General features: G+C 28.3%; 3 protein-coding genes and 1 long non-coding RNA gene across 10 annotated transcripts; all 4 read left to right on the top strand.

The window, feature by feature from the left end:
- The first annotated feature begins 1,498 nt into the window (after nt 1-1,498).
- On the top strand, nt 1,499-8,620 carry LOC148228031 (lysosomal alpha-mannosidase-like). Its single transcript, XM_088199721.1, has 20 exons — nt 1,499-1,629; nt 1,727-1,883; nt 1,950-2,052; nt 2,120-2,201; nt 2,265-2,450; nt 2,510-2,715; nt 5,064-5,200; nt 5,438-5,571; nt 5,642-5,852; nt 5,915-5,993; nt 6,067-6,187; nt 6,249-6,372; nt 6,438-6,734; nt 6,807-6,946; nt 7,008-7,089; nt 7,152-7,270; nt 7,335-7,486; nt 7,550-7,674; nt 7,734-7,860; nt 7,920-8,620. Coding segments are annotated over exons 1-20 (3,123 nt in total). The 5' UTR covers nt 1,499-1,627; the 3' UTR covers nt 8,459-8,620.
- Nucleotides 8,621-8,819: 199 nt separating this feature from the next.
- LOC148228030 (lysosomal alpha-mannosidase-like) lies at nt 8,820-16,033 on the top strand. Of its 5 annotated transcripts, none has more exons than XM_088199719.1 (24): nt 8,820-8,993; nt 9,638-9,763; nt 9,930-10,032; nt 10,101-10,182; nt 10,517-10,702; nt 11,407-11,612; nt 11,695-11,831; nt 11,905-12,038; nt 12,107-12,317; nt 12,388-12,466; nt 12,524-12,644; nt 12,714-12,816; nt 12,884-12,974; nt 13,044-13,234; nt 13,302-13,371; nt 13,438-13,502; nt 13,566-13,711; nt 13,775-13,856; nt 13,928-14,046; nt 14,715-14,866; nt 14,939-15,063; nt 15,131-15,257; nt 15,326-15,435; nt 15,501-16,033. In XM_088199719.1, the coding sequence occupies exons 2-24, from the start codon at nt 9,650-9,652 to the stop codon at nt 15,858-15,860; spliced, it is 3,114 nt and encodes a 1,037-aa protein (XP_088055845.1). In that variant the 5' UTR covers nt 8,820-8,993; nt 9,638-9,649; the 3' UTR covers nt 15,861-16,033. The 5 variants fall into 5 exon arrangements, with proteins under 5 accessions (XP_088055845.1, XP_088055843.1, XP_088055842.1 ...); XM_088199720.1 differs by having other exon boundaries at nt 8,846-8,989; nt 13,447-13,502; XM_088199718.1 differs by having other exon boundaries at nt 8,846-8,989.
- A 614-nt stretch (nt 16,034-16,647) lies between these two features.
- Nucleotides 16,648-18,154, top strand: LOC148228029 (uncharacterized). The gene is made up of 3 exons (XR_015811618.1): nt 16,648-16,712; nt 17,454-17,617; nt 17,779-18,154. It is a non-coding gene; the product is annotated as an uncharacterized LOC148228029 (long non-coding RNA).
- Nucleotides 18,155-18,882: 728 nt separating this feature from the next.
- Nucleotides 18,883-26,557, top strand: LOC148228028 (lysosomal alpha-mannosidase-like). 3 transcript variants are annotated; one of them, XM_088199725.1, is made up of 24 exons: nt 18,883-19,036; nt 20,099-20,224; nt 20,391-20,493; nt 20,562-20,643; nt 21,072-21,257; nt 21,991-22,196; nt 22,271-22,407; nt 22,481-22,614; nt 22,684-22,894; nt 22,965-23,043; nt 23,101-23,221; nt 23,291-23,393; nt 23,461-23,551; nt 23,621-23,811; nt 23,879-23,948; nt 24,031-24,086; nt 24,149-24,294; nt 24,358-24,439; nt 24,512-24,630; nt 25,240-25,391; nt 25,464-25,588; nt 25,656-25,782; nt 25,856-25,965; nt 26,031-26,557. In XM_088199725.1, exons 2-24 carry the CDS (start codon nt 20,111-20,113, stop codon nt 26,388-26,390), a joined length of 3,105 nt encoding a protein of 1,034 aa, XP_088055851.1. In that variant the 5' UTR covers nt 18,883-19,036; nt 20,099-20,110; the 3' UTR covers nt 26,391-26,557. The 3 variants fall into 3 exon arrangements, with proteins under 3 accessions (XP_088055851.1, XP_088055849.1, XP_088055850.1); XM_088199723.1 differs by having other exon boundaries at nt 24,022-24,086; XM_088199724.1 differs by having other exon boundaries at nt 18,889-19,040; nt 24,022-24,086.
- The last annotated feature ends 160 nt before the right edge of the window (nt 26,558-26,717 follow it).

The following is a 26,717-nucleotide window of genomic DNA, read 5'->3' as shown; positions in this document are numbered from 1 at the left end:
ATTAACCGAATACATCTGTAGTTGTAAAGCTGTCAATGTGCAGTATGTGGTCCTATATCCTGAACAAATATGATCTAGCTAGGTAAATCACTTCGAGACGGCCAGCAAGTAATTAATCACTCGCTGATCGATCACTCGTAGATGTTTACATTTCGTAAACCAAAGGTAGTATGTTCTTGCGCTAGCTTCTGGATTCGTTAAAAACGATAAAAAGTCGAATATTAAATCCATATTTAATTTGACGCGTTTTTTTTCGCGATTTGAGAATTAATTTTTCATTCGTTTACCATTCATTAATACAATAATAATTATTAGGAGCGAATAAATAAATACCTATTTCGAATTTTTTTATTTTATGCTGATGTTATAACGATGTAAATCAGAGACGCTTAATTGATCATCAATAAATCCATAAAATGGATATTCTTTAATCTCTAAGAAAAATTGTGCACACGCTATTTTTTTCGTCACAAATTAATCGTCGAATTCCAATGTTGTACCAATCTTATATCTTACGCGTTAAAAGTGTCATAACCCAAAGTTAGGTCTTGATGAAGCTACATGCATCACAACGGCCATTCTGGATTTGCTAAATACAGCACATTAGGATCAGAAGCGATAAGTGCAAGGTTGCCAAATCATCCATGTTTTTGTTCATTCAAATTTAACCTGTTCAAACTCCCAGTTTAAAAAATTAAGCAAACGGTGAAAATGGTGAGCCAAAAATTTTTAACCATGGTTAACAAATGGCTTGTACTCACATCAGTACAATAAAAGTACATATTATAAATAAAATATTTTAATACATGTTTATGTAATTATGTTTGATATCTATCATATATTGAAGTATGTGACCTTATTTGAGTGTTATCAGTGATTCAATATTATATAATTATAATAATAATAAAATAATATTTAAAATATTATTATCATTTTTCTTTAAACATACATATACTTGATACGTGTTTTATTAATTACAGTAACATGTATAATAATTACAACTATTCTTTTTAATATTTAACATGTGTCTGTTTTTATAGCTTAAATTGTATATTATGCTTGAAAATTTATTTCACAGCAAATATTTTCGACTAGTAAAACGTAACAATATGATAATTTATGATAATCGAAATAAATAGGAAATAAACATTTTTATAATAATAATTATTTTTAAATTAATGAGTTGCAGTTTTATACTATAGCACATATATTTAGATACTGTACTTTTAAGACCATTATTTAAATTTTTAATCGTTACAATAAAAAGTAAATTGCAACAATAATTGATTAGTAAAAAATATTTATCAAATATATATTTACCTATAATAAAAATCATTATAACTATGTATAAAAATGCCTTTGAATAAATATATTATTCATACTAATGATATTCTTGACATAAAAAAACATTATCAATATATTTATACATTATTTATTTAGCACACATAAATTATTGTAAATATTTAGTTAAGTTTGAAAACAACTGACACGAAAAATATGCACATATTATTAAGAATAAATAATAAATATTATTGATAAGGTAATATTTGCATTTGTGCAATTTAGATCAAAACAGATTGATCACTCAACAGCATCACACGACAGTAGATCAAAACACTATATAAAAATGTAAGTTTGTTTAATAATCAAAACTATATTTTCAACTGCTTTAGGCTTTAAAAGTTATCACACAAATATGATTAACACATTATAAACATATTTTAAGGGTGATGAAGAAATTTGTGATTCTATTAGCCATTTCTATATCCTCTATAGAGACAATAAGTAATAATATTGTCAAACCAAAGACTTCTGATGAGAATTTTGAAGAAAGTGATGAAACATTTTATAAAAAAGACTACGTGTCCATGTGTGGTTATGATGTAAGTATTATAATTATTTATTCAATTTATTTTAATCTGATTTTATATATGTTTGAAAATTTTCAGGCTTGTCATCTCACTGCTAGAGATGTAATAAATGTTCATCTAATAGCACATTCACACAATGACGTCGGTTGGTTGAAAACTGTCGATCAATATTATTACGGAAGTGAGCTTTTAATAATTTAAAATATCAATTTATTTAATTTATTATTATAATAAATATAATTGTATAGGCAATATTAAAACACAAGTAGCTGGTGTACAATACATCCTAGATTCTGTCGTAGACGCTTTGATGAAAGATCCTTCTAGGCGGTAATATTTTTATTTACAATATTAATGCCTACAGTATTATTATTATATTTCATTTTTTTATAGATTTGTATACGCAGAGACATATTTCTTTCAACGTTGGTGGTCGGAACAGACCTCAAAGAAGAGGAAGCAAGTGAAGCAATTGGTATCTCAAGGAAGATTAGAGTTTGTCGGTGGAGGTTGGACTATGAACGATGAAGCGTCAACTCATTATCAAAGTGTTGTAGATCAATTGACTTGGGGTTTAAGGTGTGTTTTATCAGATTAGCTTAAAGGTTCAAGTTAAAAGTATGATCTATTCATTTCAGAGCACTCAATGATACATTTGGAGAATGCGGACGTCCAAAAGTTGGATGGCAAATCGATACATTTGGTCATTCTAGGGAGATGGCTGACATTTTTGCTTTGTCAGGATATGATGGATTGTTTTTAGGGAGAATTGATTATGAAGATAAAGATAGGAGAATGAAGGATAAAGAAATGGAAATGATCTGGAGAGGAAGCGATGATATAGGTATGGTTTTATATTCATAATATCCATCATCATCAATCATCACAGTTTAATATTTCCTAGATTTTCCTATTCTCACGAATGAATATCGTGATGAATAATTAAAAGAAAATCAAGTTAGGTCGTACATAGTGACATCTATTGATTGCAAGCTGTGACAATAGCTTTTAATGAATAAAATAGATGTCTGTGATTTACATACTTTAATTTCAGTCTAGTGTCACATTACTTACTTGTAGGGGAATAATTAAAGGCAAGTTTTAAAATGTTTTATTAAACAAAAAAGGTTGAATAATAAAATAATTTCTCTCTAAACTATCCATTATAATTTGTTCAATGAAAAGTCACTGGATTGCCCTTTTCACTGCTCCATCCGTCATGGTGAGCAAGCCTCAGGAGCGGATGACGGACTTAGCCGTCATAAATTTTTGAACCTTATATCACAGTTGTTCCATATATTTTAAAGTTGAAAATTGTTTGAACGGAATATTAAAACCTTTATCTAACGACATCTTTTGCGGTTTGTTTAAAAACATTAGTAGATATATTAAATTAAATATTTTTCAAATAATTATTGCTGTTTCTAATTCTCGATTTATCGTATTTTTTATGGTAAAAATTTACATTTTTTATGAATTAAAAAATAGGAGTATATAAATTGATATGTTCATTATATATTTTATAAAATAATGGGATAAGTTTATGCATAAAAAACTTATTTATTAACATATTAAAAACAGCGCTAATTTATAATTTATAATTTTTTAAAATGGTTAATTTATAATTTTTTGAAATATAAAAAATCTTTTAAATATTTAAATAGTTTTTTTATTATTTTAAATTGTGATTTATATACTCACATATAACACATAATATTAATGTGATATTTACCAAGTTTTTTTTTAACATTTATTATACGATCAGAAAATAATAGTGCCGATTCCGACCGTGCACTTAATAGCCGTTAACATTTTTTCTTGCCTTCACCAGTATATTTACAATTTGATCGTAACAAGTAACATAATAGATCATTTTTAATACTACATAATTAAATCTACATCTCGGCTCATCTTGGAATGTTTCGATAAAGCTTAAGCAATTTGTAGTATTTATCAGTTTGGCTTCCAAAGGCGAAGAAATCATAGTCAAGACCGTCGATTAAACTTTTTAAATTAGGCGATATTGCTGGCCGATAACCTCGTTTTTTGGCCCTAGCCTTTTATACTCACAACTTGGTCTTAACAACGAATTTAATGGCTGACATTTTAATGCTACATACATAAAAATAAAATTCTAAAATAAGATAGAGAGAGAATCTAAGCTATTTTGTTATAAAAAAAATCCATACTTGTTTTGAGTTTTGAGCCCAAATTGATGTGACCTGCCAAAATAGACCCCGGAAAATCTGGTTCCAGATTATTTAATTAAGCCTATATAATTGTTTATTTAAATAAGCGCATATACTACATATATTGAAAATGTAGCTTTCATTATCAGATGGTAGAGTAGAAATAGCTGGTTTTGTCTGAAGTGTCGAGTTGAATTATTGTTTACTGATCTATTTTAATAATTCTAAACGATTCGCTGATATCTCTCTTGCTGTATTTCTGGGGTTTAGTCGTAAAAGCATCTTCGTTCGGCCTCCATTTGCTTTTATATATATCTCTCTCCTATTTGCCTTTCTTCTAACTGCCAATGATCGTCTGCCTTGTGACCAAAAATCACATTTTTTAAATTGCGAATTCGAGACAGCAAGCGATTGTTAACAAGGAGGTAAATGACAATAGTCATTTTTGCGCAGTGTAGAACGCATATCGCGCATCCTTTTTACATAAAAATAGTTTTTTCTGAACTTATGAATGATTGTGCTCTATTATCCTATTTTTAAATTCCTAACTTTCGATACGAGTTGGTATTACTTTTATACGTTCGAATTTCTCGTTAGAATGACCTCATAGTTAATTGTTCAGGTGGTTGGAACTCCTACACTTACGATGTTATATCAACAATAAAAACATATTTTTTGAAACGCAAAAGTAAAAATGTTCAGAATGATTTTTATTAAATTTGCATGTTACTAATTTTTATTTGATGCAGTGTATTATTCCTTTAAATTATAATTTTATTTTTTAAGTTTGTATTTCTGAACCCCAATTTAAGTTTAATAAAATGCAAAATCATTAGTTAAGAAAATTATATATTTTTATTGTGAAATATCAGTATATGAAAGGATATTTCTTTCATTTTTTAATATTTATTTAATAAGACTATATGCTCCACAATGATTTTAAAAAGTATACTAAAAAAATATATTTTTTTTATTAATTTTTTTTTTATTTACTAAAAATTAGGTTCTGAATCTGACTTATTCACTGGAGTATTATACAACGGATATTCTCCACCAAATGGGTTTTGTTTTGATATACTGTGCTCGGACGAACCTATAATAGACGATTTGGAAAGCCCTAATTATAATGTCGACGAAAAGGTAATGTATAATGCAATTTATAATAATAAAAAAAATTAGTATTATTTACATATGCCAATATGTAAAAGTATTTTGATTTACCAAAACCCAAAACCGAGCTAAATTTAATAAAATATTTTCTGAGTCAAACTGAGTGATTACAAAACGCCAGTAAGCACATCCCTATTTCATCATCGTGGAACATCTCTACGCGTCACACATAAGAGCGCGCATTTTAAATATGTATGCTTCTTTTAGATCAGTAAATTTGTATCGTTTGTTACGACGCAAGCCAACGCTTATAATTCAAGTCAACTTATGATAACAATGGGTGATGATTTTGCATACCAAAATGCCGATATTTGGTTCGATAACATGAATAAATTAATAAAGTAAATATAATTTATATACCTGTCGCATTTTACTTTATTAAGAAGAAGTAATAAATATTATTATTTATAGATATATTAATCAAAGAGAGCCGTCAGTTAGGGTCATGTATTCATCGCCAACTTGTTATCTTAAATCTCTGCATGAATCCAATTTAAAATGGCCAACAAAACAAGATGACTTTTTTCCATACGCTTCTGACGAGCACTCTTTTTGGACTGGTTACTATACTTCAAGGCCTAGCAGTAAATATCTAGAGAGAAGGAGTAACACTATGTTACAGGTGAATCATGTGAATTAATTAATCAACTATGAATATTAACATTGAGCAAATTTATTCAATAGATATGCAAGCAACTATTTGTTCTTGCAGACTTACGGAGCACAGATCAATATAGATTAGATACGCTAAGATCAGCTATGGGTAAGTGTTAAATTGTTTCTTGAATAAATTTTATATAAACATGAGTCGAAGAATATTTTAAATTATCTTTTAGGAATTTTCCAACATCATGATGCTATAACTGGAACTGCAAAACAACACGTGGCTAACGATTATGCTAGAATTTTATCTGAGGGTATAAGCGATTGTCAGATTCTAGTTAAAAATGCTTTAAAGTGTGTATAATTTTTTTATATTTAAAATATAGTTTAATAAATATTAATAAATGTATTTTAGTAATTTAATGACATACAAAGACAAATCAAAGATGAAAATCACGACCGAAAAATCTTTATCTATGGACATATGTCAGTTGAACGAAACAAGATGCTCTATCACAGAAGAGTTTCCAACTTTTACAGTTAATAATCGATCTATATGATCATAAGAATAATTTATATAATTACTTATATAATATTTTTTTAGATCACTCTTTATAATCCTTTATCGCGTGAAATAGATCATTACGTTCGATTGCCTGTAGTCGGAGATAATTACAACGTAATAGACGAACTGGGTGCTTACACAAAACCTGAAATTATGCCAATAGAAAAAGAAGATCTCTTCTCTAGGATTAAATCTATAAAACCGAAGGTCAAAAATCAATTACTGTTCAAAGCCACAAGCATACCACCTTTAGGATATAAATCATATTATGTAACATTGAATGAAATGGCTTATGAAAAATTCAATCAAAGTTTAGAAAACACCATAAAAAACGATGTAATATATTATAATATAAATATTAAAAAAATACAGTTACATAAATTAGGTAATAATTTATTATAATTTAAGTTACTAACAGTAAATTTTGATGATTCTGGATATGTGAAAAGTATCACGTATGATACAATAGTTCCTGTTACGATTCCGTTGAGACAAGAACTTATGTATTATGAAGCGATGTCTGGTTCTAATGAATATATCAATGATAGGTATGCTCGTAAAATATGCTGACTCGTGCTTATTATTATATAATAAAAATATATATTTTAGGGCATCAGGTGCATATGTATTCAGACCAGTGCAAGCTAACGCACTACCACTGACCGAAAAACCGGAAAATACGTTCCACAAAGTAATTAATATTGTATTATTTTAACATATAATATATAATTAAACTTAATTTAATTTATATAGGGGGAAAATTTTGAAGAAGTTCATCAGAAGTTTACGAGTTGGGCAACTCAAGTCATAAGAGTCTATAAGGGAGATTCTAATGTACAATTTGAATGGCTCATAGGGCCTATTCCAATAAAGTAAATTATAATAAATATATACATTTATTGATATTTTTATATATGCAATAACTATGTATTTTAGAGATAGTAGAGGTAAAGAGATAGTGTCGCGGTTCACGACCAATTTTGTCACAAATGGAATACTTTTCACAGACTCAAATGGCAGACAAATGTTGAAGAGGATAAAGAACAAGAGACCCATGTGGAGATTTAATACGAAGGAAAATGTATCAGGTATTAATTATATAAATAGCATCTAAAATATATATAACATTTATATGGCACCTATAATCGTAGGCAATTTTTATCCTGTGACTTCAATGGCATCAATAAAAGATGAAGCAACAGACAATGAACTATTTATCATGACAGATAGAGCTCAGGGAGTCGCTTCTTTAAATAACGGAGAAATAGAATTAATGGTGAGGTTATTTATTTTTTCAGGCGTTAAATGAATATTTATTATATATGTATTTTATAGATACATCGAAGATTATTACATGATGATAACCTTGGAGTAAATGAAGCTTTGAATGAAACTATAGATGGTGATGGACTAGTAGCTAAAGGGACACATTATCTATATTTTGGTGGTTCAGATGATTCTGGTAAGTATTTAAACTTATATACATATGTATATATATTATATATAAAAATAATTTTACAGGCATTCCTTTAGCAACTCAAAGTAGAAACATTGCACAAACTAAATTGTTAAAACCAATCGTATTTTTATCACCAACGGAGATGACATATGAAAAATGGTCAGAAAATAGGAACGAGTTCAGTGGAATTATCTCAGTACCTCAAAACGTTCATATATTAACTCTGGAGCCATGGAAGGATGGTTCGATACTTTTGCGTCTGGAAAATCTTTTACCAAAGTCAAATATAGATGAAGAAATTGTTGTGGATATGAACAAACTGTTTTGGGGTATCAAAATAAAAAGTTTTAGAGAGACTACTTTAAGTGCTAATCAATGGAAGAATGAAAGTTCTAGGCTTCGCTGGTCTTTAGCTGATAAAATGGTTGACAATTTCAATCGAAAATACAGTGTAGATGGTATTAATAAATTTAATAAGAGACATAGGAGGAAACAATATGAAGATGATCTAAATTTTAAAATTCTAAGAATAAATCATTTTGAAATTGTATTAAAAGCAACCGAAATTAAAACATTTATTTTACATGTTCAATATTTATAAAAAAGTATAACTAATTAATAAATAAATATATACAGAAATTAATATGTTTTTACATAACTAATCAAGAAATTTATCACACGATTGATTCAATCGATACATAGTTTATATATTAATGATAATAATTACTTGATTGTTATAATATTCAGAATAAATCATAAAAATATGATACTGTTAAACAAGCAATGTCAACTCATGTCAATAAAATATCAAAAATTTGTCATGTTCGTTGTGAAAAGATTAAAATCGGTATTTATACTATTTTTTGCGTCAATAATGTATATTTGCAATTATTATATAATTATATTACTATAAAATATAAATAAAAGTGTAGTGCCGTTATATAGACATATCAAGACTCGTAACGTCGAGTTCATACTAATCAACATATAAAAGTATATAAACTAATCAGTAACCCTTACGTACGTCAGTCGTGTAGAGTAATTGTGGGTCAATCTTTTAATTTAGTTAACAAATGTCGCGACACACAATTTAAAACATTTGTGTTGAGAACTGTTACATTTGTAAGAACTTGTAAGTAAGCATACCTTTCTTTAACCTAGTAAAAGTTCTGAGTAAACTTTTTTGTTTAATTGAATTTTGAGTTCAATATTAAGCATGTATTAAATCAATAATAAAAACTCTATTTGTCAAATTTTCAATTTATTTTATATTGTATGTGTATTATTATTTACACATAAATACTTAAATATCTAAAGTTAATCTGGTAAAAGATAATTTCAATACTCTTTGGAAAGTCATAGCGATTATCATACTCAGTTGAAAACTGTAATTTAACAGTGAAAATTTTTAGAAATAGAATATTAAAATAAATTTTAATATATCTTTTTTATTTAAGTTAAGAACTAGTAGTAAATGTTGATTATATATGCAATTTATACACATATTTTAATTATTAAGATATCCGTGTTTGCGGTTAAATATAATAAATTATATATTTTTTTACCTATACAATACCTTTCATTGCTTGTATTCGCATTACCACAGTAACAAAAACTGTATTTGTCTTCAAATACTTTCCCAAAAGTATTTATTTTATTGCAATTCTTATGTATTTTAAATACTAACGCGAAACACAGTTTTACTATCTAAATAGAACATAAAGTTCGTGTATAGAATTCTTAAAATATTTTACTATAACACAATTTATCACTTCAATAGATTAACTTCACAATGAATGTTCTACTTCTGATTCTAAGTACGATTATATATCTGGTCGCCGCTAGACCTGAAGATTTTGGTTATAGATTTGATGGCGATTCTGAAAATCCAACCTGCGGATATGATGTAAGTATATAATTATAATTATTATACATTTCAACAACTTCTTGCTAACCTAAAAATATACACTATTATCAGCGGTAAAACTGGTTGTTCAAATCACAAACTGGTTCATAAAAGCGATATTGTACAAAAGCCTTAATCTGTAATTATTACTATTTATTATTAACAGTCTTGCCATCCTACGAGTGAAGATGTTTTAAATGTTCATATTGTTCCACATACCCATGATGATGTTGGTTGGTTGAAAACTGTCGATCAGTATTATTTTGGAAGTGAGTGATTATAATAATTATATTAAATATAATTAAAATACAATTTAATGAAATATAAATACTTTTAGGCAGAAGCAATATTCAAAAGGCAGGCGTGCAATACATCATTGATTCTGTGATTGATGAACTCCTAAAGGATCCTGTCAGAAGGTATATTAATTTATTTTATATCTTTACAATACAATTTTGCTATTCATTTCTATGTCAACAGATATAAGGTGAGGAATAATATCTGCATAGTGCAATATATTGATTGTCAGCTTTAATATCAATTTAAAATTAATATTATTAGTACTGATTTCAGTCTGTTGTCTCACCACTTACTTAGTATGCACTTGTTGATTATGTTGACTCTGTTGTAACGAATTATTCTAACGTTTTTCTTTTAATAATTTTTAATAGCATTATGTTTAATGATTTTAACGGCTGTTTCTTACTTTTAAGCTATCAAGTACATACATACATAATCATTTTTAATTATTAGATTCGTCTACGTAGAAACATCTTTCTTCAGTCGTTGGTGGTCAGAACAAACAGATCACAGGCGTCATCTGGTAAAACGATTGGTATCTGAAGGCAGATTGGAATTTGCTGGAGGTGCTTGGTCAATGAACGACGAAGCTGCTACGCATTATCACAGTGTACTCGATCAACTAACTTGGGGACTTAGGTAATCAAATAGTTTATTTTATAAACATATATAAATTACAACTTGGATGCCGCTATAAAATAGTGGATTTGAAATGGCAGATGTTGGAAGTCGGAGAGTCTTCGCTGGCGAGTTGTATTATTGTCAGCTGTGATTTATTTTTGATGCAGTCTCTGTTGTTGTGACTCTGTGTCTTCTACGTTTCTCACCGCTTGGAATAATACTTTAGTTCTTTTATAATTCTGATTCGTGACAGTTTTATCGAATCGCAGATGAGGATGTTTGCGAGTCAACTGCATCGCTTTTTGTACACACCTATAAAATGTGTTCACGTATTTAAATAGAAACGGTTTTTATAGTCACACCAGCGATGGGTAACCTTAGGGTAGAAGAACAATAGTATTATGCGCAGGGTAGAATCTGTTGTCTAGCGCGCGTCCTTTCCAAACAAAGATTAGTTTTTCAATGCTACTTATAAATGATGTAAGGGATGTAATGGAAGTACTATTTAGTTTCCCGTAAAATAATTTCAATAAAGAATGCATATTTTCAGTTACGAAATCTATCTTTTTTTGTTGTGAAAAATACTGTGTGTATCATTACTTTTTAGACATGTTTTCATTTGTTCAAAATGTTTGTTTAAATGACTTTATAATTATAAGCAAAATGTGCAGGTAGTTGAAGCTCTCAAGAATAAAATCATAATGATTTAATGTTTATTATAGGGTCTTGAATGATACTTTTGGAAGATGTGGTCGTCCTATTGCTGGATGGCAAATTGATCCTTTTGGACATTCCAGAGAATTGGCAAACATGTGGGCTTTATCTGGTTTTGATGGCTTATTAATGGGTAGAGTGGATTATCAAGATAGGAGTCGAAGAGTTAAAGACAAAGATTTGGAGATGCTGTGGAGAGGGAGTGACGATCTAGGTGAATAATTACTATTAATATATAATATAACGTAAATATAATTTCTATATTAAAATAAGTTTATAATGATTTTTATTTATAGGAAAACAATCTGATCTTTTAACGGGAATCATGTACAACACATATCAACCACCACCAGGTTTTTGCTTTGATATAGTATGCGCGGATGAGCCTTTCATCGATGACATCAAAAGCCCTGAATACAACGTTGATAGATTAGTGCGTATATTTTTTTTCTATTTAGATAAATATTCTTAAATATTTTTTACATCTCTCATATTTTTTTTCACAGGTAAAAAAATTCGTCGATTATATTGATAGACAAAGTAAAGCACAAAAAACCAACAATTTAATAGTAACAATGGGCGATGATTTCTCATACCAAGACGCTCAAGTTTGGTACAAAAACTTAGACAAATTGATAAAGTGAGTCATTGTACTTAATAAACAACTATTATTTCAACGTATTAAAATCTAAAATTATTTTTTTACAGATACGTGAATGAGCGTGAACCTAGAATGAAACTCATTTACTCGACTCCCGGTTGTTATATAAAGTCTTTACATGACTCGAAGAAAACTTGGTCGCAAAAGGTTGATGATTTTTTCCCTTATGCTTCGGACCCTCACGCCTACTGGACTGGCTACTTCACTTCAAGGCCCACTAGTAAATATTTTGAAAGGAGAGGAAATAATTTATTACAAGTAAACATGCGATAGCTGAGTATACATCAATATAAATAATCGATAATGTTATTAAATTATTGTATTATAGGTCTGTAAACAATTATACGCCATGACCAATTTAGACAATAGAAACAAAGTCGATTTGGACATGCTTAGATCCGCTATGGGTTAGTGTTTTAGTTTATTTAATTAATAATATCGATAATAAATCATGTTAATAATAGGTATTTTTCAACATCATGATGCGATTACTGGTACTGAAAAACAACACGTGGCCGATGATTACGCTAGAATTTTAGAAGAAGGCATTGTCGATTGCCTAAACGTCACTTATATTGCTCTCAAGTACTTAATTTACATGTTAAAAATTAATAAATTAATTGATAAGAGTTTTAATAGTACGATATTTTACAGCGAACTTATGAGCAATAACAAAAATAAACAAGAATTAACGATGAGCATGTGTAAATTAAACGAAACTGTATGTGAAATTACAGAATCGTCTAAAAAATTCATTGTAAGCTTATCTTAGATATACGTTTTATTATAATATATGCTTAAAGTAATATTTATGTAATTTATAGATTACCGTATATAACCCGTTAGGTCATGAATTAAATCATTACATAAAATTACCAGTCACAGGTCGAGAATATATCATCAAAGATGGATCTGGTATATATTTTAAAATATATAAATTATATTTATTAAATAAACATTATTATATATTTTTCTTTACTTTAGGAATGGTCTTAAAATCTGAAATAGTACCAGTCGATGTAGATTCTTTGAAAAGACAATCATATGATAATAACATAGATGCTACTGCTGAATTATTGTTCCAAGCTTTAAGCTTACCAGCTTTAGGTTATAAATCATATTATGTAACCGAAATAGATAATAATATCAAAGAAGAGAATCGTCCTGTACATAAGGTATATAATATAAATAGCAAAATAAACGTAATAGTTATATCAAATGATCAACGTTTATATATAACAGGTTGTCAGATCGTTGGATAGAACATCGAATAACAACCATAGATTGACAATCTCTTTTCCAAAAGATGCCGGTTTGTTTACTTTACTTTCAATATCAATAAATTCAAAAATATTTTTTTTTATACATATACTTTAAGATATTTCAGATGATGTAGAAATAAAATCAGAAGCAAACGATGCTGATCTATCAATCACTAATGGAGTAAGATTTCATCTTAATATTTATTAATTATGTGATTTTTATTTATGATAATTAAAATTACAGTTTTTAACTGTACATTTGGATTCAACAACTGGATTAATCGACAGTGTCACAATTGCCAAAAATGGCACCCAAACACAAATACCATTTTCTCAAGAAATGATGTACTATAAAGGAATGAAGGGATTTAATGCGAATTTCGATGATAGGTTATTATAAATAATAATAAGCAAATAAACACATATTTTAATATGCAATTAAAATAATTTTAGAGCTTCTGGTGCTTACATATTCCGTCCAAATGGTTCAGAGCCTATCAAGCTTACAGATAAACCAATCAATACAATATTCAAAGTATTTATTGATAGCATATATAGTTTTATCATTATATGGAGATTTATACATTTTTTCATAATTTATTTTAGGGTCAAAAAGTGCAAGAAATTCATCAGAGCTTTTCAAATTGGGCCACTCAAGTAATTCGATTGTATAAAAATGAGCAACACATTGAATTTGAATGGCTAGTTGGACCTATACCTGTAGAGTAAGTTATTAATAATGTTTATATGACTACCCTTAAGTAATATTTATATCGTGTTAATGTTTATATGACTTCCCTTAAGTAATATTTTTATCGTGTTGTATTTGCCTTTTATTTTTCTACCCTTTAGAAATTGAGATATTTACATATAAGAAAATAATAATCGTACCCGCAGATAAAATTAACTTCTATGGTGAAGAAGAATCTTTATGCCATTATTTCTTACTTTATTGACTAATGATTTATTTTTGGTACATTTTATCAATAACTATAATTTTATTAATAATTTCAGTGGTATATTGATGAAAAATCTGCATACAGTATTCAACTTTAAATAAATGCATCACCAATCTTGTCAATATTTTTCTCATATCTAATCTTTGGGTAAGGATATGAATTGCTTGTTAATCTAAGATATTTACAGTATATTCTTCACTGGCAACAACCAGCTACATGTACTATCACTTTTAATGAAATTTTATAAATGTACCAATACTACAAACATAATTTTTAAATATTTGAATATCAGGTCATAAATTTCTTAAATAACCAAGTTTTTATATATTTTTTAATGATTCTAAGAATTGAGAAAGGCGTAAATTCTAACTAAGTTAACTTAATTACTCACAAAAAGGCGTACAAAATTGAATGTTAATTATATATTCTTTCAGTGATACAATTGGAAAAGAAGTTATTATGCGCTATACAACTGATTTTAAAAACAATGGAGTTTTTTACACTGACTCTAATGGCAGACAAATGTTGAAGAGAACAAGAAATAAAAGACCCACATGGAATTTGGAAATTGTTGAACCAGTTGCAGGTGCTAGTCAATTCTTATCAAAATTTAATGTTATTCAACTGAAATTTATTTTTAAATGTTATTTTTTTTCAGGAAATTATTATCCAATAACGTCAATGATATCGATCAAAGATGATAAATCAGATAGAGAGATGTTTATATTAAACGACAGGGCACAAGGTGGTGGTTCTATCAATGATGGTCAAGCTGAAATAATGGTATGTTTTGAGCAATAAAAAATACTGATAAATACATTTATATATAATTTATTTGTACATATCTCAGGTTCATAGAAGGCTATTGTACGATGATGCTTTTGGAGTCGGTGAACCATTGAACGAGACAATAAGTGGAATTGGACTGGTTGCCAAAGGAACACACTTCGTTGTGTTTGGAGATGCAGAAAAAACAGGTATGTAATCCAATACTATAAAACTAGTTTAAACATTCGTGTTATTTTACCTTATACTTGTATAATAGGAGCAGGTATTAGCAGAATCTTAGCATTAAAAAACCTCTTACAACCAGCTATATTTTTGTCTTCCGCTGACAATTTGCCTTATGATCAATGGATTAAAAACAGAAACGAAGTAAGGATAATTTAATAATATTCATAAATATTATATTTACATTATTATATTATTTATTTTTATAGTTTAGTGGAGTTAATTCAATGCCTGCAAACGTACATATTTTGACTTTGGAACCATGGAAAGATAGGTCTATTTTACTCCGCCTAGAAAATTTTTTCCAAACGAATGATTATAATGGGTCCACTGCAACAGTCGATCTGAATCAATTGTTTACTGGAATGAAGATAAATTCAGTCAGAGAAACTCTCTTGGCTGCAAACCAATGGAAAGACGAAGCAAAAAGATTCGAATGGAAGTCGAATGAAGAAGAAGAAGTTGAACCTATCAATGTCGAAGAAACTAATAAATTCGCAAATAAATACGAAATCACACTTGCTCCTATGGAAATAAGAACTTTTGTAATACATGCAGATTTTATATAATTAAAATATGTTTAATAAAGTATTTTTAATCACTCGAGTATGTTATTAAAACATAAGCGCTCAAAAATCACTATAAAATAGTGTGATAATTTATGTATGTTGTCTTCTTTAAAATTTAAAAAGGTTAAAATAATCAATAAAATATTTTTTCTCATATTTTGAGTAAAAATAAATATTTTTTTTATTCCTCTTTTTTATTAAATGTGAGTCGCACACAGACAAAAAAATAATTCTAGAAACTATATACCCTTAGCAACCTTTTGATGCACGAGGATTGAGCAACTTATATTACACAAACGCTGCAAAAACAAAAGAGCAAACGCACCACATATCATGTTTCTCTTAAATAATATAAAAATCGTGGTTATAAATGTTGAGGGGATACTACTTTATAACATTACTCAAAAATATAAAAATAAAATGTGTAACATGTATAAAAAAATCTGATTAATAATAATTATGTTTTAATTGGGACAATACTTATTGTTTTGACAATAGTACTATACACTGCTAAATGGTAACAAATAGTTAGGTTATATTACTTTCACATACCAGATTAATTGTAAATTATGTAAGCTCCCCCTTGATTTTTCAAAGGGTAGTATAAATTTGTGTACAAATCTAAAAATGGAACTCCGTTTAAAATTAGTAAATTTTTATATTTTTTTTACATAAGATAATATATTCTTTTTCTTTCAAGTGCTGGCAACACTGCAAATTCCTTTACCGAAACTATAACTTTAAATAGGCACTTATTAATCAACGAGGTTTATTCGTTGTGTTTTAGTTCGTCTGGACGCTGTGGTTCCTATTTTGTAGATTTCTACAAAAGGTACTCGGTACGAATCGCAGGTCAGAATTTTTAATTTTATATTAAATTTTAATTATATAATTTGTATAAATGGTAATATAAGTAATATGATAAAGACTAATTATTATACAAATGGATATGGTAAAAATATGATTTAATATTTTTTTTATTTTATTTATGTATATTCTAAGTAGCAATAAAAAATAATATTATGCCAAATTTAAGCTGTAAAGCAAAACCTTATTTATCATATAATATGGATGAATAAACCAAGGCTGTGGAGTCGTTAAAAAAAACACGACTCCGACTCCGATTCTGATATTTACCAACGACACGACTCCACTCCGACTCCGACTCCGACTTCGACTCCGACTCAAAAAAGTTTAATTTTATCAGGTATTTTTGGTGTTTTTCTACACGTTTAATATTCATACGCTATACACATTCATTATTACGCAATTAAAAATTCTTAAAATTTCATAATTTAAAAAAATGCTCGGAGTCGCTCATTTTTCACGACTCCGACTCCGACTCCAACTCCGGCCAAAACATCACGACTCCACGACTCCAACTCCGACTCCGACTCCGACTCCACAGCCCTGAAATAAACTCATACTAAAATAATGGTTCGTTTAATCCTAATTTTGATATGGATCGCATAGTTTTTTTATTGCTTATAGATTCAACAATCTGAGGTTGTATATTTTTTCATACAATACAACGGAGAAAGTCGTATTAAAAATTAATAAAAATTAATAATTTTTTATACATTCTATTAATAGCACATTGACAAAGTCAACAAGTGGAACAACAAGTCGTAAGGATGCCAGATCTGCTGATTATTCAAATTTTAACGGTCGTGCAATACAAAAATGTAGCGAAAAAAAAATAAGAAACACTATTACACCTCCAAATCTTCCTAATTGGGCGTTGTAGCGAAAAGTGGGTGAGCATGAAATTTTCCTAAATAAGCCAAACGTATAAATGTAAATATATAGCTGTTATATTACACTTGCATTAAAAACTCTACGCTCCATAAATTAAATACACGAGCTTATTTATTTTTTGGTGTTATAAATTAATATTTATTATATATGTATTTTATAGATACATCGAAGATTATTACATGATGATAACTTTGGAGTAAATGAAGCTTTGAATGAAACTATAGATGGTGATGGACTAGTAGCTAAAGGGACACATTATCTATATTTTGGTGGTTCAGATGATTCTGGTAATTATTTAAACGTATATACATATGTATATATATTATATATAAAAATAATTTTATAGGCATTCCTTTAGCAACTCAAAATAGAAACATTGCACAAACTAAATTGTTAAAACCAATCGTATTTTTATCACCAACGGAGATGACATATAAAAAATGGTCAGAAAATAGGAACGAGTTCAATGGAATTATCTCAGTACCTCAAAACGATCATATATTAACTCTGGAACCATAGAAGGATGGTTCGATACTTTTGCGTCTGGAAAATCTTTTACCAAAGTAAAATATAGATGAAGAAATTGTTGTGGATATGAACAAACTGTTTTGGGGTATCAAAATAAAAAGTTTTAGAGAGACTACTTTAAGTGTTAATCATTGGAAGGATCAAAGTTCTAGACTTCGCTGGTCTTTAGCTGATGAAATGGTTGACAGTTTCAATCGAAAATACAGTGTAGATGGTATTAATAGGTTTAATAAGCGACATATGAGAAAACAATATGAAGATGATTTAAATTCAGAAAATCTAAGAATAAATCATTTTGAAATTTTATTAGAAGCAACTGAAATTAAAACATTTATTTTACATGTTCAATATTTATAAAAAAATATAATTAAAAAACAAATAAATATATACAGACCTAAATATGTTTTTACATAACTAATCAAGAAATTTATCAGACGATTCATTCAATCGATATATAGTATATATATTAGTTAAAAGAAATACTTAGATTGTTATCATATTTAAAATAAATCATAAAAATATAATACTGTTAAACAATCAATGTCAACTCATGTCAAAAAAATATCACAAATTTGTCACGTTCGTTGTGAAAAGATAATAATCGGTATTTATACTATTTTTTGTGACAATAACGTATATTTGCAATTATTATATAATTATATTACTATAAAATATAAATAAAAGTGTAGTGCTCGTTATATAGACATATCAAGACTCGTAACATCGAGTTCTTACTTATCAACATATAAAAGTATATAAACTAATCAGTGTTCCTTACGTACGTCAGTCGTGTAGAGTAATTGTAGGTCAATCTTTTAATTTAGTTAACAAATGTCGCGACACACAATTTAAAACATTTGTGTTGAGAACCGTTACATTTGAAAGGACTTGTAAGTAAGCATACCTTTTTTTAATCTAGTAAAAGTTCTGAGTAAACTTTTTCGTTTGATTGAATTTCTAGTTCAATATTAAACATGTATTAAATTAATAATAAAAACTTTATTTGTCAAATTTTCATTTTATTTTATATTGTGTGTGTAAAATTATTTACACATAGATGCTTAAATATCTTATTAATTAATCTAGTGAAAGATAATTTCAATACTCATAAAGTCATAGCGAATATCATACTCTGTTGATAACTGTAATTTAACAGTGAAAATATGTTGATTATTTATGCAATTTATACACATATTTTAATTATTAAGAAAATTATGTTTGCGGTAAAATATAATAAATTATACATTTTTTTACCTTTACAATACTTTTCATTGATCGTTATCGCATTACCACGGTAACAAAAACTTTGGTTTGACTTTATGATTTGCTGTGAAAATATATCCGCAAATAGATTATTTTTTTACTTCATCTACAATACCATTTATGTATACACAACACAAACAATAATAAACTGAACTAAAATCGCTATGGAACTCCATAGGGATTTAAGTTAAGTCCTTTTTTGTTTTCTACAAAATAAATAGTCTTGAAGCCATTTATTTATTATTATGTATTTTATTTTTTAATCCATATGCATTTAAGTATATATGTATTATTACTAATGCTCTTTTACAATTAAATAAAATTAATCGTAAGACTGAATGCTTCTCTCTGAATCCTAATTGAACTGGTCTTCATCACCTCTATTAATAATAACATATTTATTGATCTAATTTCTTTATATTTTCCTTAACCTTTATCACCGTAATTGATTCACTAACTTTTCCGAAACTATTCAGACTAATAATTATCTGATCTAACATATCTGTAAAATCAATCTGACATAGATTTACTCATTTTATAAAACTAATAACAAAAGTATTTTTTTATTGCAATTTTTATGTATTTTAGATACTAACGCGAATCACAGTTTTACTATCTAAATAGAACATAAAGTTCGTGTACACAATTTTTTAAATATTTTACTATAACACAATTTATCATTTCATTAGATTCACTTCAAAATGAATGTTCTACTTCTGATTCTGAGTACGATTATATATCTGGTCGCCGCTAGACCTGAAGACTTTGGTTATAGATTTGATGGCGATCCTGAAAATCCAACCTGCGGATATGATGTAAGTATATAATTATAACTGTTATACATTTCAACAACTTCTTGATAACCTAAAAATATACATTATTATCAGAGGTAAAACTGGTTGTTCAAATCACAAACTGGTTCATAAAAGCCATTTTGTACAAAAGCCTTATTCTGTAATTGTTACTATTTATTATTAACAGTCTTGCCATCCTACGAGTGAAGATGTTTTAAATGTTCATATTGTTCCACATACCCATGATGATGTTGGTTGGTTGAAAACTGTCGATCAGTATTATTTTGGAAGTGAGTGATTATAATAATTATATTAAATATAATTTAAATACAATTTAATGAAATATAAATACTTTTAGGCAGAAGCAATATTCAAAAGGCAGGCGTGCAATACATCATTGATTCTGTGATTGATGAACTTCTAAAGGATCCTGTCAGAAGGTATATTAATTTATTTTATATCTTTACAATACAATTATGCTATTCATTTCTATATCAACAGATATAAGGTGAGGAATAATATCTGCATACTGCAATATATTGATTGTTAGCTTTAATATCAATTTAAAATTAATATTATTAGTACTGATTTCAGTCTGATGTCTCACCACTTACTTAGTATGCACTTGTTGATTATGTTGACTCTGTTATAATGAATTAGTCTAACGTTTTTCTTTTATTGCATATTTGCCTATTTGTTTATGCAATATATTATATTTACTTTAAATAGATATATTAGTATTTGTTTTAAATAATATTTTGCAGCATCCGCTCAAAAGAATTTTTAATAGCATTATGTTTAATTATTTTAACGGCTGTTCCTAACTTTTATGCTATCAAGTACATACATAATCATTTTTAATTATTAGATTCGTCTACGTAGAAACATCTTTCTTCAGTCGTTGGTGGTCAGAACAAACAGATCACAGGCGTCATCTGGTAAAACGATTGGTATCTGAAGGCAGATTGGAATTTGCTGGAGGTGCTTGGTCAATGAACGACGAAGCTGCTGCGCATTATCACAGTGTACTCGATCAACTAACTTGGGGACTTAGGTAATCAAATAGTTTATTTTATAAACATATATAAATTACAACTTAGATGCCGCTATAAAATAGTGGATTTAAAATGGCAGATGTTGGAAGTCGGAGAGTCTTCGCTGGCGAGTTGTATTATTGTCAGCTTGGATTTATTTTTGATGTGGTCTCTGTTGTTGTGACTCTGTAGCGTCTCTTATCGCTTGTCTTCTACGTTTATCCCCGTTTGTATAGTACTTTAGTTCTTTTTTAATTCTGATTTGTGACAGCTCTGTCGAATCGCAGATAAGGATGTTTGCGTGTCAACTGCATCGCTTTTTGTACACACCTACGAAATGTGTTCACGTCTTTAAATATTATAATTTTATAGAAGCGGTTTTTATAGTCACACCAGCGATCGGTATCCTTAGAGTAGAAGAAAAATAGTATTATGCGCAGGGTAGAATCTGTTGTCTAGCGCGCGTCCTTTCCAAACAAAGAGTAGAGTTTCAATGCTACTTATAAATGATGTACGGGACGGAACGGAAGTAATATTTAGTGGCCCGTGAAATAATTTCAATAAAGAATGCATATTTTCGGTTTCGAGATCTTTCTTTTTTTGTTGTGAAAAAAACTGTGTGTGTCATTACTTTTTAGACATGTTATCATTTGTTCAAAATATTTGTTCAAATGACTTCATAATTATGAACAAAATGTGCAGGTGGTTGAAGCCCTCAAGAATAAAATCATAATGATTTAATGTTTATTATAGGGTCTTGAATGATACTTTTGGAAGATGCGGTCGTCCCATTGCCGGATGGCAAATCGATCCTTTTGGACATTCCAGAGAATTGGCAAACATGTGGGCTCTATCTGGATTTGATGGCTTATTTTTTGGTAGAGTTGATTATCAAGATAAAAACCGAAGGGCTAAAGACAAAGATTTGGAGATGCTTTGGAGAGGGAGTGACGATCTAGGTTAAGAATCATTCTGCATATTTTACATTCATATAATTCCTATATAAAAATAAGTTTTAATTGTTTTTTGATAGGAAAACAGTCTGATATTTTAACGGGAGTTATGTTCAACCAATATCAACCGCCACCAGGTTTTTGCTTCGATATAGTATGCTCAGATGAGCCTTTCATCGATGACATAAAAAGCCCTGAATACAATGTTGATAGATTAGTGCGTATATTTTTTTTAATTTAGGTAAATATTCCTAATATATTTTGTACATCTCTCATCAATATTTTCACAGGTGAAAAAATTCGTCGATTATATTGATAAACAAAGTGAAGCATACAAAACCAACAATTTAATAGTAACAATGGGCGGAGATTTCACATACCAAGACGCTCAAGTTTGGTACAAAAATTTAGACAAATTGATTAAGTGAGTCATTGTACTTAATAAACAACTATTATTTCAACGTTTTAAAATCTAAAATTAATTTTTTTACAGATACGTGAATGAGCGTGAACCTAGAATGAAACTCATTTACTCGACTCCCGGTTGTTACACAAAGTCTTTACATGACTCGAAGAAAACTTGGTCGTCAAAGGTTGATGATTTCTTCCCCTATGCTTCGGACCCTCACGCCTACTGGACTGGCTACTTCACTTCAAGGCCCACTAGTAAATATTTTGAAAGGAGGGGAAATAATTTATTACAAGTAAACATGCGATAGCTGAGAATATATCAATATAAATAATCGATAATGTTATTGAATGATTTTATTATAGGTCTGTAAACAATTATACGCCATGACCAATTTAGACAATAGAAACAAAGTCGATTTGGACATGCTTAGATCCGCAATGGGTTAGTGTTTTAATTTATTTAATTACTAATATCGATAATGAATCATGTTAATAATAGGTATTTTCCAACATCATGATGCGATTACTGGTACTGAAAAACAACACGTGGCCGATGATTACGCTAGAATTTTAGAAGAAGGCATTGTCGATTGCCTAAACGTCACTTACATTGCTCTCAAGTACTTCATTTACGTGTTAAAAAGAAATTAATTAATTAAGAAGAGTTTTAATAATACGATATTTTACAGCAAACTTATGAACAATAACAAAAATGAACAAGAATTAACGATGAGCATGTGTAAATTAAACGAAACTGTATGTGGAATTACAGAATCGTCTAAAAAATTCATTGTAAGTTTATCTTAGATATATGTTTTATTATAATACATGCTTAAAGTAAAATTTATGTAATTTATAGATTACCATATATAACCCGTTAGGTCATGAATTAAATCATTACATAAAATTACCAGTCACAGGTCGAGAATATATCATCAAAGATGGATCTGGTATATATTTTAAAATATATAAATTAAATTTATTAAATAAACATTATTATTTATTTTTTATTACTTTAGGAATGGTTTTAAAATCTGAAATAGTTCCAGTCGATGTAGATTCTTTGAAAAGACAATCATATGATAATAACATAGATGCTACTGCTGAATTATTGTTCCAAGCTTTAAGCTTACCAGCTTTAGGTTATAAATCATATTATGTAACCGAAATAGATAATAATATCAAAGGAGAGAATCGTCCTGTACATAAGGTAAATAATATAAATAGAAAAATAAACGTAATAGTTATATCAAATAATCAACGTTTATATATAACAGGTTATCAGATCGTTGGATAGAACATCGAATAACAACCATAGATTGACAATCTCTGTTCAAAAAGATGACGGTTTGTTTACATTACTATATCATTTCAATATCAATAAATTCAAAAATATATTTTTTTATACATATACTTTAAGATATTTCAGATGATGTTGAAATAAAATCAGAAGCAAACGTTGATGATCTATCAATCACTAATGGAGTAAGATTTCATTTAATATTTACTAATTATATGATTTTTATTTATGGTAATTTAAATTACAGTTTTTAACTGTACATTTGGATTCAACAACTGGATTAATCGACAGTGTCACAATTGCCAAAAATGGCACCCAAACACAAATACCATTTTCTCAAGAAATGATGTACTATAAAGGAATGAAGGGATTTAATGCGAATTTCGATGATAGGTTATTATAAATAATAATAAGCAAATAAACACATATTTTAATATGCATTTAAAATAATTTTAGAGCTTCTGGTGCTTACATATTCCGTCCAAATGGTTCAGAGCCTGTCAAGTTTACAGATAAACCAATCAATACTTTATTCAAAGTATTTATTGATAGTTATTATACTTTTATCATAATATTGGGAATTTTATAATTTTTTCATAATTTATTTTAGGGGCAAAAAGTGCAAGAAATCCATCAGAGCTTTTCAAATTGGGCCACTCAAGTAATTCGATTGTACAAAAATGATCAACACATTGAATTTGAATGGCTAGTTGGACCTATACCTGTAGAGTAAGTTTTTAATAATGTTTATATGACTTCCCCTAAATATTATTTTTATCGTGTTATATTTTAATATAATAGTATTTGCCTTTTATTTTTCTACCCTTTAGAAAATGAGATATTTATATACAAGAAAATAATAATTGTACCCGCAGATAAAATTAACCTATGGTGAAGAAGAATCTTTATACCATTATTTCTTATTTTATGACTAATGATTTATTTTAGGTACATTTTATCAATGACTATAATTTTATGAATAAAATCAGTGGTATATTGATGAAAAATCTGCATACAGTATTTAACTTTAAATAAATGCATCACCAATCTTGCCAATATTTTTTTCATGTCTAATCCTTAAGTAATGATATGAATTGCTTGTTAATCTAAGATATTTACAGTATATTCTTTACTGGCAACAACCAGCTACATGTACATTAACTTTTAATGAAATTTTTAAATATACCAATACTACAGACATAATTTTTATATATTTGAACATCAGGGTATGAATTTCTATATATTTTTTAATGATTCTAAGAATTGAGAAAGGCGTATATTCTAACTAAGATGTCTTAATTACTCACAAAATTTAATGTTTATTATATATTCTTTCAGTGATAAAATTGGAAAAGAAGTTATTATGCGCTATACAACTGATTTTGAAAACAATGGAGTTTTTTATACTGACTCTAATGGCAGACAAATGTTGAAGAGAACAAGAAATAAAAGACCCACATGGAATTTGGAAATTGTTGAACCAGTTGCAGGTGCTAGTCAATTCTTATCAAAATTTAATGTTATTCAACTTAAATTTATTTTTAAATGTCATTTTTTTTCAGGAAATTATTATCCAATAACGTCAATGATATCGATCAAAGATGATAAATCAGATAGAGAGATGTTTGTATTAAACGACAGGGCACAAGGTGGTGGTTCTATCAATGATGGTCAAGCCGAAATAATGGTATGTTCTGAGCAATAAAAAATACTGATAAATACATTTATACATAATTTATTTGTACATATCTCAGGTTCATAGAAGGCTATTGTACGATGATGCTTTTGGAGTCGGTGAACCATTGAACGAGTCGATAAGTGGAATTGGACTGGTTGCCAAAGGAACACACTTCATTGTGTTTGGAGATGCAGAAAAAACAGGTAGAATACGTAATCCAATACTATAAAACTAGTTTAAACATTCGTGTTATTTTAACTTATACATGTATAATAGGAGCAGGTATTAGCAGAATTTTAGCGTTAAAAAACCTCTTACAACCAGCTATATTTTTGTCTTCCGCTGACAATTTGCCTTATGATCAATGGATTAAAAACAGAAACGAAGTAAGAATTATTTTATAATATTCATAAATATTATATTTACATTATTATATGATTTATTTTTATAGTTTAGTGGAGTTAATTCAATGCCTGCAAACGTACATATTTTGACTTTGGAACCATGGAAAGATAGGTCTATTTTACTCCGCCTAGAAAATTTTTTCCAAACGAATGATTATAATGGGTCCACTGCAACAGTCGATCTGAATCAATTGTTTACTGGAATGAAGATAAATTCAGTCAGAGAAACTCTCTTGGCTGCAAACCAATGGAAAGACGAGGCAAAAAGATTCGAATGGAAGTCGAATGAAGAAGAAGAAGTTGAACCTATCAATGTCGAAGAAACTAATAAATTCGCAAATAAATACGAAATCACACTTGCTCCTATGGAAATAAGAACTTTTGTAATACATGCAGATTTTATATAATTAAAATATGTTTAATAAATTATTATTAATCACTCGAGTATGTTACTAATACATAAGCGCTTAAAAAATTACTATAAAATAGTGTGATAATTTATGTATGTTGTCTTCCTTAAAATTTAAAAAGTTAAAATAATCAATAAAATATTTTTTCTCATATTTCGAGTAAATGTAAATTTTTTTTTATTCCTCGTTTTTATTTAATGCGAGTTGCACACAGACACAAAAATGATTTTAGAAACTATAAACCCTTAGCAACCTTTTTTATGCATGAGGATTGAGCAACTTATATTACACAAACGCCACAAAAACACAAGAGCAAACGCACCA

The sequence above is a fragment of the Plectrocnemia conspersa genome, unplaced genomic scaffold (assembly GCF_051122295.1).
Source record: "Plectrocnemia conspersa isolate PC_06_02 unplaced genomic scaffold, ASM5112229v1 ptg000012l, whole genome shotgun sequence".
In the NCBI taxonomy this organism is placed as follows: Eukaryota; Metazoa; Arthropoda; class Insecta; order Trichoptera; family Polycentropodidae; genus Plectrocnemia; species Plectrocnemia conspersa.
Note: the sequence above shows the minus strand (reverse complement) of the source record. Positions and strands in the feature narration are given on the sequence as shown.